Here is a 12,789-nt window from a genome sequence, read left to right as displayed (position 1 = left end):
CTGAGCACAATGAACAGTAGGGGGCAGGAGCTGGGAGCCCAGGGCAGAGGCCTGTGACCACCTAGGGGGTCTGGACCAGGCTGCTGGCTGTGAGCAGCAGATGGACAAGTCTTGCTTGTGGGATATTATGAGAATTAAAAGGTAAGTGGCCTAGCCCATGGTGCAGCAGGTAGCTGGTGTGAGCAGACCTCAGCTACCCGTCCTCAGCAATCAGGGGACCTAACCCAAGAATCCCATGACTGTGTCTGCCCCGCAGCTCCTCCAGAGATGCCTGAATCACTTCTGCTCCTCCCTGCCACTGGCTCGGGTTGTGCCTCTTTGACCTGCTGTGGCCTCTCGACTTTCGCAGGCCACCAGAACAAGGTCTCATTCAAGGTTCCCTCTGGTTGCTTTAAGCCGCCTTGCTGTTCAGTGGCTCCCTAAACCAGCTGTATACCGCCGCCCCCAAGCTGGACTGAAACCCGAGGCCCTGTCTGGATGGTTCCCTAAGTCATTCTCGAAGGTGAGAATAAGTGGTGAGTCACAGTGGCATCTGCCCGGGCCAGGTCCCCAGACCAACTGCCCAGGAAATGGGAGATGGGAGGGAGGCAGTGCTGCGCAGGCGGGAGTCCAGGTCACACACATTTGGGTATGAATCCCAGCTCTGCCACCTTGACTCTGGGAAGTCCCTTTCACCTCTCTGAGCCTCACACTTCAGCTGCAAAATGAGAGTGATGCTATCGAAGGGGTGCCCGGAGGATAAAGGGAGGTAATAACCTGCAGAGCCCCTGGCTCTGTGCCCAGCTCATATGCCAAGGACATCAAATGGGAGCCAACTTTGTCCTTATGCTCTGCCCTGGGTTCTGCTCACCAATTCCCAGCACAGTGAAAAACAGCTCTGATTTCGGAGCCCCAGCTTGGCTTCCAACCCAGACTGGATGGGGGCTGTGGAAACCTGGGCAAGTGGCTTCACCTACCTGGATTCTACTTTCCTCTTCTGTAAAACGGGTCCTATCTTCGAAGGTTGTGGGTAACTAATGCACACAAAAATCACCCGGCACATAGTAGGTGCTCCAGAAATGGTGTGATGCCAGTAGGGAGGAGCTGAATGGAAGAAGGGGACACAGGCACAGTATGTGGTGGGGTTCTACCTTGGAAACCTCTCGTGGTCCTGGGGCACTGTCTCCACCACACCGAAACCCAGCCAGCTGGAGGGACCTAGGCTTGCAGGGCCTGGAAATTCTACAACCACTGTCAGTGGATCCCAGTTTCCTCTTGTGCAAAATGGGAACCATAATCCTTCTTGCCAGTTAAACCAGGATTAAGGGCTGGAACCAAGGTGAGCAGCCACAGCCAGAGGTGCTGGTCTCTGTGAGCTCCTGTAGATCCTCTGAGGGACCAGGTCTGCAGATGGGCAGAGCCAGGCTGATGCCGTCTGCAGCATGCAGGATCCTGAGCTACCAGGTCCTGTGTTAAATCACTGCAAACCCATCGCAGCCCTGAAAAGCTGGGCTACATTTGCACATTTTCATGGATGAGAAAACTAAGGCTCAGAGATGTTAAGGTTAGGGTTAGTGGTTGACCCAGGAACCCACAGTGAAGAGTCAGGCGGGATGCAAACCAGAGTCCTAGCTCCTAACTGCTGGGAGCCATGCCTCCCTGATGGCCTCTCAGCCGCTCCCTGCTGCCTAATGCCCAGTGGCTCTCCAAAGGCAGAGAGGTGCCACTGAAAGTCATACGTCTCCAGGGCCAAAGAGGGGCCCCGAGCTGTGCGCAGGATCAGACAGGAGAAGAGGGGAGGCTGCAGGAACAACCCAGTGGTCTTAAGTCTGAAACCATGGAGCCCTTAGCAGCATCCCCAGACCTTTAATAAAGTCTGTTACCCAGAAATGTCCTGAGTGCTCTGTTTTTTCTTTTTCTTTTAATGGGGGAGGTGGTTGGAGGGAGGGTTATTGATGCAGGGGAATAAGATGGTCTACAAACTGAAGCTATTCAGCCAAAGCAGCCCTGGGAGAACGGCAGCCACTGCGAGGATGCTCTGCTCTCAGGGAGGACGTCAAGCCAACGTCCCCTGTCCCAGGGGCGGGGGTCTCCAGCTGACACCTCTGCTATTCACTCTATTGGGACTGCCACCTTCATCAGTCTGGGGCTCCCAAGGACAGGGGCCAGCTGACAGCAAGTGTTCAGCAGACATGTGCTGGCTGAAATGCGATGACTCAGGGGACATCCAGGAATGAGGGTGGACAGAGAAGCGTCACTTGAATTTGAGTTCCAGGAATGTACTCAGGAAGGGCTGAGGGCTACTGCATCAGGACTGTCAACACTTGTCAGGGAAGAATCACTTGCGGGAAGGGTGATCCGCTCAGGGATACAGAATCGGGGGCTCACACCCTTCTCATGAGACCATCTTATGAGGATTTTCTGTAAAATCAAAAAGCTCAGAACATACGGCAGAAACAATGCCCTCCTACCTAAAAAACCTTCAAGGGATTGATCACATGAACAGTATTATAAGTAACAATTTCTGTTCTCCAAAGGACATACAAAGTTAGCAGCTGGGTATCAGATTGAAGAAACGTATCTTCCATGTCAAAACCAACAGCGGACTAATATGTAGGTAATACAAAGAAGTCCTATAAACTGACAAGAAAAATCCAGGAAACCCAATTAAAAAAGTGGGCACATAAAAATACAATAAAAATTTTAAAATAAAAAAAACCCAAAAAGTAAAATTAAAAGATTTAAAATAAAAAATAACTGAAATTGGGCTTCCCTGGTGGCGCAGTGGTTGAGAGTCCGCCTGTCGATGCAGGGGACACGGGTTCGTGCCCCGGTCCGGGAAGATCCCACATGCCGCGGAGCGGCTGGGCCCGTGAGCCATGGCCGCTGAGCCTGCGCGTCCGGGGCCTGTGCTCCGCAACGGAAGAGGCCACAACAGTGAGAGGCCCGCGTACCGCAAACAAACAAGCAAAACTAAAATTAATAAAAAATTTAAAATAAAATGGCGTATTAAAACTAAATGATAAAATAAAAAACTTAGAAAAATAAAATGTAAGAATAAAATAAAAATACATTTTAAAGTAAATTTAAATAAACTACATTAAAATTAATAAAAATTAAAACTTTAAAAATAAAATTAAAATGTTTAAATAAAATAAAAATGAAAAAATTTTAAATAAGTGAAATAAATTTTGAGTAAAATTAAAAATTGTCAATGTGTAACCATTTAAAAAATAAGGAAAGAGAAATAAAATAATACAAGAGTACTATCAGCTCGGCTAATGCTGATAATGTGCTATGAATTAAGTCTGATTGACTCAGATGCCTGTCAGAAGCGGGGCAAGAGGGGAGGAGGAAGGAAAACCGGGTCTGAAAGACAGCATTTGACCGGGTTTTTCCAGCCTGCCATATGCGCAGAGGGCAGGATGTCAGGCCCCATCATGGCCTCATCCGCAAACAGCCATCACATCATTTATACATTTATAATGTGCCAGCAACACACGCACACACACACATCCTTCCATCTTCACTGCTGTTCTCTGAGGTTCCCTTTCACAGAGGAGTGAACAGAGGCTCAGAGAGGGTGAGTCACTGTGCCATAGACACAGAGCACCTAGGACCTCCCTATCCTCTGAATCCGGGCTCCCCAAAATAACCTTCTTTTGGAGAGTTAGGTCTACAGAGGACTTTCAGACACAGGCGGGGGCATGTCTGACATCAGGCTGGAATGTCCTGGATGCTAGAAGGAGCCAACCTTCCCATGACGCATTACTGTGATCACCATTCATTAGCATCTACTGTCTCCCAGGTGGGTTATACGCACAATTTTGACCTTCAAGGCAATCCTATGATGTAGATGCTATTATCGTCCCCATTGTATTGATAGACAACAATGAGATTCAGGAGGGAAATATTTTCACCCAATCACGGCAGTAGCAGAGCTGGGAGCTGAGCCCAGGCTTGTCACAGCCCAAATCCCACACCCACTGCCTGGCACTGGACACTCTTCATAGTCACTAACTGAGCACTCACTATGTGCTAGGGATGCGTTTCATGCCCCATTTTGCAAATTAGCCAACTGAGGCCCAGAGGGGAGAGGTGACCTGCTCAAGGTCACTCAGCTGGTGAGCAGTAGAGGCCGTGGCCTTCGTGACAGCCAGCCAGCCTCCCACTGCTCATCTGGCACTTGCTAGAGACAGCTGTGCCTGCCTGCCAACACCAGAGCAGGCTGCAGAAGGGCAGTTGTGACATTCCTTTCTGGGTGTCTCCACCCCTGCGGATGTGGGTACTGCAGTCAGGCTGCAGGGAAAGGGAGTGGTTTCCCTATGTAGTCTGGGTCCCCCGGGCTTGAGAATGCCTTTCTTCTGAGCTGCTGAAACAGAACCCCCCACCCACAGCAGCACAGAGGAGTCCCCACCACGGGACACAGAGCAGGGGCTCTATGAGTCACACGGCATTACAAGAAACCATCCCAGGGGCAGGCAGTAGTGGCCTAGCCTGAGGCAGCAGTGCTCAAGATGAGTGAGCTTCACCCAGGCAATGGGAACAAGCCATTCCCTTCGGGATCCTGGAGGAATCCCCAGGGGTGGGGCTGAGGGCTCATGTGTCCCGAGTGCCGCTGACTACTGCACAGGGCTGAGAAAAGGAGGTTCTGGCTATGGAGACCTGGGGGGCACATTCCAACCTCTCCCCATCCTGGCTGTGTGACCCTGGCAAGTCGATTGCCCTCTCTATGCTTGGAGGGCCTCTGGAGAATAAAAGGATCAAATCACCTCGTGGGCTATCACCTGGATGAATTGGGAGGAGGCCAGGCAGGACGGCTATGCACCCAACCTTTGGAATCAATTGTCTGGGTTTAAATCCTGGCTTTGCCAAACTTACTTGCCAAGCTATTGGGAACATATGAAATCGCTAATATCTGGCTGTTTTCAACCTACAGAAATGGCAGTTTCACATACTTCAACTAATGCTCCTCTCTTCTTAATTCAGTTTCCTCTTCTGTAAAATGTGGATAATAACAGTCCCTTCGCAAGTTGACGTGAGGACTAAATAAGGGTGGGAGGCAACTGAGCTCAGTAGTTGGAGCTTGGCTCTGGGACTAGGAAGGATTTGAACTTGGCTGTGTGTCCTGGGGAAAGTCACTTAACCCCTCTGTGCCTCGGTTTTCTCATATGTAAAACAGGGATGATAATAGTACCCACATCACAGGTTTATTAGGAGAATTTAGTCAGTTTATATGCATAGTACCTGACATTGACAAATAAAATAAAACAACACAGGTAACATCTGGCATAGAGTAAATGCTCAACCATAAAACCAAATCAGAAAGAGACTTTTCTAAACCTTTGGTGCCAGTGAAAATTAAGTACTTTAAAAAAAACAAATAAATGTTTTTAGGAACATATATGCGTGTGGATATATATGTGAGGCGTGTGCTCCTGGGTGTCCACAGGGTCTGGGGCTGATCTACGTCCTGACAGTGTCCACAGCCTGAGGCTCTGATGGAAGGACTGCCCTCCAGGCCATGGTGATTCTGTGTGGGGCCCAGGCCTCCACCAGGTCCCTCTTATGGAACCACACAGGCAGGCCACAGACCCCATGTGGCACTCAGGTAACTCTGGAGGCCCTTACGAGGCTCCTGGACCACAGGCTGGCCTCTGGTTATTAAGAAACCTCTGCAGACAGCCTTCAAGCTGTGAAAGCCCTCTTGGTCCATCCTCTCATCTAGCATTTCTTCTAGGCCTGGGAGAAAGGCAAAGCAGACTGAGTATGGCCAAGTCACACAGGGGAAACCGAGGCTCTGAGAAGCTCTAAACCAGATTCCAGGCCCCGGAGTAAGCTGCCTTCCTCTGCCTATCCAAGGCCACCCTCACCTCCCCCGTTCGCTTTCCTGCATCCTCACCTCCACTCCTGGCTGGGGGATGCTGGGTGAGGTACCTCCTCACTTGCGGCTCCATTTTTACAAGCGTGGGTCTCAAAGGTCTCAACTGGCCTTTTCAGTCCTAACATTCCATTATTCTACCTTCTCCAGAACTCCAGAGAGAAAATGAAAGTTGAACTGCTCTGCAAACAATAAAGTGCTATATAAATGACCGGGTGGTGAATGGCAGCATTAGGTGGACTTTCTGGAGCAGTCTATAGTAGGCGGGATTTGCTCCTGTGGTTCTGGAATCAGGAACACTGGCTATGTGACCTTGGACAAGCCTGCTTCTTCTGTAAAGGAAGAGGGGCAACCACATCCACCTGGCAGTGTTGGGGGAGGGTCGATGAGAAAGGAACATGCAATGTCCGGCGCTCACTGGCTGCTTGAGGGTGTCTAATGCAGGAGGGATATTTAGGCCCCCAATGGGTCCTAGGGCTAAAATCTACCTTGGGAAAAGAAAACACCTTGGGAAGGATGTGGCTGCCAGGTCCTGGGCCGTTAGAAACAAGCATAAGAAACAGAGGTTTGCAAAATGTGTCGAGGGCAGTTGCCACTTATAAAGGCAATTCGGTGTCCTGTTTGGGGCTCCAGAGCCAGACTCTCTGGGTTCACACGCCTATGGCTGTGTGACCCATGGGGCCTTCGTCTCCCCATCTGCAATACTGGGATCCCCTAGAACCCGCCTCTCGGAGCTGTCAGGAGCACTGCATTGGGCTCGGCAAAAGTTCCGCACTTTTGGGGGAATGGTAAAAATTACATTTTTACATCAGTTCACACACAGTACACAGAGTACACACACACTCATTCACACACTCACACACACCCACATCCATATGCACACACATGCATCCACTCATACATTCACATACATATGTAAGCCGAAACCCATTTCTCAAAATGATAATTAATCTTAACACTTGCAATGCACTCTGATATCTTCTAAAAAGGGGGCTGGCAAACCATGGTCCATGGGCTAACTTTGGGCTATGGCCTCTTTTTGTATGGCCTGTAGGTTAAGAATGGTTTAATATTTTTAAAGGCTTGTGAAAAAACAAAACAAAACAGGAAGAATATGTCCCATGAAGTCTAGAAGAGTAACTATCTGGCCTCTTGCAAAAACAGTTTGCCGACCCCACTCTATTTTATTCTACTCTATACCATTCTGTTCTGTTTTATCCATTCTACTCCATTTCGGCATTCTAAACGCTAGCTGCACTTACTAAATTCATCTCCCTCATCTGCTGATGGAAAAACTCTGCATCGACGTGAGCTTCAGTTTTTTCACTAGATGAAAGGATGGAAAGATGGCTGAAGAGACAGTGGACTGACAGATGGACTAGAGGAGGCAGGGGAACAAAGGGAAGAAGGTCCCCTTATCCTGTGACACCTCAGCCAGTAACGTCCCACCTCTGAGTGTCAGATTCCTCAGCTGAGCCCAGGACTGCCGCCGACCAGCCTCTCTGGGCTGCACTGAGGGATCCTGTCCATGTCAGTTTTTCTGATGGATCCATTCCCGACATCCCTAGGAGATGCTGGGCTCTGGCCTGTCTGCCATCGGACCTCCACCCCCTCTGCCACACAGCCCCTTCGGCCCTTCCCATCCGGCCAGACCCTCCCCTCCTCCTGCCAGAGTCCCCAGCTCCTATGCTGCTGCCACCTCTGCAGCCCTCTGATAGGCTCTTCTCAGATGCCTCCTCCTTGCAGCCGCTGGCAAGTCTCTAGCAGAATTCATTTATTTTTCTATGCACAGGCTTTGGAGCCTCCAAAACTCTGGGTCCACGTACCAGCTCGGCTTCTGGGAGTTCCTGGGCAGGTCCCTGCCCCTTTTGGGGCCTCAGACCCCTTGTCTAGGAAACAGGTGTAACACAGGTAGCGCCATAGTCAGTCAGATGTCGAAACCCACATGCAGAGCTCCCGGCACGTGGCTGGCCCCAAGTGGCCTCAAGGGTCTCCTCTGGTGGCTGGGCAGGGGTGGGGTGGTCTGTGGGATACACCTTGTTCTGGGCCCAGCCATGGCCCTGACCTGGAGACTAGAAACCTGGGTCGTCCCCGATCGCCACCCCTGCCTCAGGTACTTGCTTGCTGTGTCTCAGCTTCTCTGTCTGTGTACAGGGGACGGTGCTGCTGGCCTGGCCATCCGCATAGGGCTTTTCAGTTTACAGAGAATTATTATATTCAGTCCCCCTAACAGGACTCTGGAGTGGGCGCTGCCACAGTCCTTTTACAGATAAAGAAAAAGAGGCTCAGAGAGGGGAGAAGGGCAGAGGTGAGATTCAACCTGCATGAAACTCCCCTCCCCCAGCCCAGGGAGCATCCGGCTCTGCTGTAAAATGGGAGGGGGAAGTGGCTGAGTCCTCAGGAAGCACCTACTCTATGCCTTTGGACACCTTCCCTCCGGGACTGTGGTGAATCGTCCCAAACACCAAAGAGGTAGGTACAACTGTTCCCATTTCACAGACGTGGAACCAATGCAGAAGGTACGTGGACTGCCCCAAATCACACATCCGGGGAAGGAGAGGGCCCTGAATTTCAGAGCTCCTCCCTCTGCCCTTTGCTGCCTCAGGTCTAGAAGGATCTAAAGGCACCATGTGAATGTGGGTGACAGTTGCTTCCACCAAGCCCCCTCCCCAGAAGGCCCTGGACGCTGGGAAAGTCAGTCACGGCCTGTCCTCTCCTCATTGCCTAAATGAAGCTCCGTATTGAGGTAGGAGTACAGACCAGGGCCCCCTCACCCTGCCCGACTGTCCTATTGCGGGGACACCCCAGCATGTTTCAAGAGAAACGTACTCATCTGGTTCTGATTCATTTATACTTAATTAATCAACATGTTGTTTTGTAAGAGTCACTTGAGATCCAAGAACCGTTCTCAAGCCTTTTCTTTTAGTCTTTCTTGTCTTGGAAACAGAAAAATTAGGTTTCATCAAAAAACAGTGATGCTGGAACTTGAGGAAGCATGGGTCTGTGGGAACCAGGCCCCGAGGGTGACAGCTCAGCCTGGGTGGCTGCTGGGCCCAGCGAGTGTTCCTCTTGACCTTGCAGAGTAGGCCAAAGGCTGGGCCAAGAACTCGGGCACGCAGGGGAGGTAGGAGAGGGCCAAGGAAGGGCATCCCTCCACACTGGCAGCTCCTCAAGGACAGGCCCCAGGTCTGTTCACCTTGGCACTCCCAAAGTTCCCAGCACAGAGCCTGGCGCACGGTCTGCCCTGTAATGCTTGTTGAATGAACAAGGGGAAGAGAGGGAGAGAAAGGAAGGGAGGAAGGAAGGAAGGAAGGAAGGAAGGAAGGAAGGAAGGGGGAAGGGAGGGAGAAAAAAGAAAAGAAAAGGAAAGGAAAGGAAAGAAAAGACACTGCCAATACCTAGGTGCCTTCAGAACACATTCTCCTGCCAAAGTTAGACCAGAATGTCAAATCTGGTAAGACCCTCAGGGATCTCATGTGCAATTTTCCAAGCAGCTGTCTTACGAAAAATGGTCTCTAATCTGTAACTGGTTTGGGAAAGGTCCCACTCTCTATCCTCAGCCTCTTCACTATGAATCCTCTGATAAGTCCCACAGTTAAGAAATCTGCTAAAGCCAGCATCTCTCATACCTATTTGGCCAGGACTCCTATGACCACCTTGCAGAAGATGCTACAGGAAGCCTTCTGCTACCCCTCCACCTCCACCCCAGTGCCAATGGGGAAACCAAGGCTGTGGGCAGCGGGCAGGTGGTGGTGCGGAATCCACTTACCCAAAGGGGTTGGCGGTTGGACTGAAATCCAAGGCTATCTCCATTGCACCTGACTGATAAATGGAGCCACAAGCCTCTTTCTGAAGACGCTGCGCTGGACATGCATGTGTCCCAGATGCAAGAGATCACCTACCGTGGGAAGGGGTGCCAATAGCCCCCTCACCAAATGGTGGCTATGTAAGGCGCAGCCATGCCCGACCTCACTGAGCAACTGGGGATGGGGGGAGGGACTGAAAGTTTTCTTTTTCTTTATTCTTTGTGTGTGTGTGTCTTTCAGAACTGACTGAGAAGCATCTTAAAGATCTTAAAGATCTTTAGCATCTTTAGATCTTAAAGCATCTTAAAGATCTTCTAAACCGGCTCCTCTTCAGATGGGGAAAGTGAGGCTCTGAGAAGAGAAGACCAACACAGCTCAGGAGATATCTTCTCAGCGTCATGTCAGATGGATTGAGATTCAAGCCTGCTTTGCTACTAACCCTCTGTGCAACGCTGGACAAATCAATTTTCCTCTCTGAATCTCAGTTTCCTTGTCTAGGAAATAAGCATCCCCCCAGCCCCACTAGGCTGTTATGAGAGGCAAAGGACGCAATGGACAGAAAAGGAGAATGACTTGTACTTGGCTACTCGTGTAACATACACACTAACTCATTCAGTCTTACCCACATCTGCCCTGTGAGTTGGATACTGAAGATTATTATTCCTATTTTAAAGAGGAGTCGCTGAGGAGATAGTTTTTATTTAATCTATTTTTTTGGTCTTTTTAAGAACTGAGAAAGATCATAGAGAGCTTCTAAAAGACCGTCAGATGGGTAAACTGAGGCTCAGAGAGGCAAAGTGACTTCCCCAAGGTCACTCAGCTGGTAACTGGGGAAGCAGGGATTTGAACAAGGCAGACTGACTCCAGAGCCCATGACTGGAACTACTATACAAGGGCCATTCACAGAGCAGTGTCCCCATGAGGTCCCAGAAGGCCCCCAGCTCATGTGAAGCCCACCCACCTCTCCTCTCCCTGGATCCCTCCATCCAGTCACACCTGGAGCTGAAGTCCTTCAGGCCACAGTCTCTCTGTCCCACCCGATCCCACCCCCAATTCTCCCACAGCCTCTCTCTGCCTCCTGTTTCACTCCAGGAGTAACTGTGTCTATTTAGGGCTTTTTCACTCAGGTGGACTAGAATCCCCCAGAGGGAAGACTCTCATTCTCTTTCCCATGTAGCCAAGCTCAGACTTCACACCAGAACTGCAAGGAAAGAAGACACAGGGTCTTCATTCACCTGCTGGTCAACTTGGCAAAGTTACTTAGCCTGTCTGAGCCTTGGCACCTGGATTTTAGAATGGGGTAAGCCCTATGTCATGAGGATGTAGTGGGGATTCCCTCCGTGAGCAGAAAACCCTGGGCACAGTGGCTGGCTGTTGATTCTCAGACTGCCATCCGGAGGCCAAAGGGCGGCCGGCTCAGGTATGGAACTTGATCACCTTCCTCGGTCCCCCAGGCTCTGCCAACCCTGGCTCTGCAGGGACAGCCTCAAACCCACCTCCTGAGGATGTTTTGACTCCTTCAGGGAGGGGCTGTGGCACAGGACCCCCGAGGTGAGAGTGCAAGGGGCCCCTGGCTTTGTGCCCCAGGTACATTTATGGTCTGAACCTTGGTACATCCTCCTAGTGGCCCTAGGAGGTCAAGATGGAAAAACTGAGGCTCTTAGAGGGGCTGGACGTCTTCCAGGTCATCCCAGAATAAATGTCTTCAAACTCAGGTCTCTCTGAGCTCATGCAGCTCATGCCCTCACCAGAGGGGAACCCACCAAAGATTACTGGCTTCTTGAAAGTGATGTGGGGGATCAGGGTCTGTAATGGGGCTGAGACGGGGGCATCTGGACTCCCAGCTCAGGGCTCTTTATGTCACTCCTGGCTCAGTATGCATGCTTGGGATGATTTCTGAGCCACTAACTCTGTCCCCTAGGCCCTGCGACCTCTAGCCTGCCACCTGAGGCTTCCTGTCTCTGCAAAAGTCACTCCCCCGCCCCTCGCCCAGCAATGCTGTGATTATAGGGAGCGGGGGCAATGAGAGAGCCCTGGCAGCTCCTTCCCTCCCTGCAGAGCCTCTGGGTCCAGCTTGCCCCACGGGTGCCCTGGGGCCTCAGTTTCCCCATCTGTAAAGTGAGATTGACAGCAGTCTGGAAGAGTTAACAGCCCCGGGCGTCGGGCAGCAGGCAGATGCCCCAAGGGCGACCCCCCTGACTATCCCGCGGCGTCTTCCCGGCCACCCTGCCGGCTGCCCCTCGTACCTTGCTTCTTCCTTCGGTTCAGGGGGAGCATGTCCACGGCGTGGGCGACGAGCAGCAACAGGCAGAGTGGCGCCCGCATCTGGGCAGCCTGGTCTGGGCGGGGGCGCGGGGCTCCCTGGGAGGCCCGACGGCCCAGCGGCTACCGGCGGCGGCGGCACAGAGGGCGCGGGGGCTGCTCGGGGCGCGCCGGGAGCATCCGCGAGTGCGGGGTCGGTCCCGCCGCCAGGGACCTGCAGTCAGCCCAGGGGCCGACCTCCAGGTCTAGAGAGGGCGTCGGCGGGGCTGGGAGGGGCGGGCGGGGAGGAGCCAGCGAGGCGGGGGCGGTGCATTAACCAGCTTGGGGAAGGCGCGCGGTGGGGTTGGAGGGGGTCGCCCGGCCAGGTCGGTCTGTAACGCCGTGCGCGCTCTGGCGTCGTTCCCGCGCCCGGCACTGTCCCGTGGCATACACAGGTACGGCCCTCCACGCCACACACAGAGGTACAGACGCGCGGACGCCAGGTGACCCCCTCCTCTCAGCATCTCCCTCCACCCCACTCTCCGCCTCGGATTTTCTTTTTCCGCTTTCTCTGTTTCCTCTTTCTCCTAAGCCCCGAAGTGACCAGCACCTGATAAATTAGCCAGTGAAGGGGCCCAGGACCTGAACTGTGTTTCCTCCAGCCTTGTCTACAGGATGGGAGCAGCTGGTACAATTTTAACGCTTTCAGAGCCAAATCCCTCCTTCTCCCCAACAAACGGTGCACTCCTGCCTCCGGCCACCTTGCCCACTAAAAACAGTAAGAGTAAGAATAATACTGCCTATCACTTTGAGGCCTACGTGCTTGGTGGTGTTCTAAGCACTTTACACATGATATAATCTTCAAAACAACCCAGCGAGGTT

General features: G+C 52.0%; 1 protein-coding gene across 1 annotated transcript in view; it reads right to left on the bottom strand.

The window, feature by feature from the left end:
• Positions 1–11,991, bottom strand: part of RSPO4 (R-spondin 4) — a 39,509-nt gene extending 27,518 nt beyond the window's left edge. The window contains exon 1 of the mRNA XM_033840996.1: positions 11,913–11,991. Coding sequence (XP_033696887.1) covers positions 11,913–11,991 — 79 coding nt within the window. The remainder of the gene's footprint in view (positions 1–11,912) is intronic.
• Positions 11,992–12,789: the final 798 nt, after the last annotated feature.

Source organism: Tursiops truncatus, chromosome 15 (assembly GCF_011762595.2).
Source record: "Tursiops truncatus isolate mTurTru1 chromosome 15, mTurTru1.mat.Y, whole genome shotgun sequence".
NCBI classification, from domain to species: domain Eukaryota; kingdom Metazoa; phylum Chordata; class Mammalia; order Artiodactyla; family Delphinidae; genus Tursiops; species Tursiops truncatus.
Note: the sequence above shows the minus strand (reverse complement) of the source record. Positions and strands in the feature narration are given on the sequence as shown.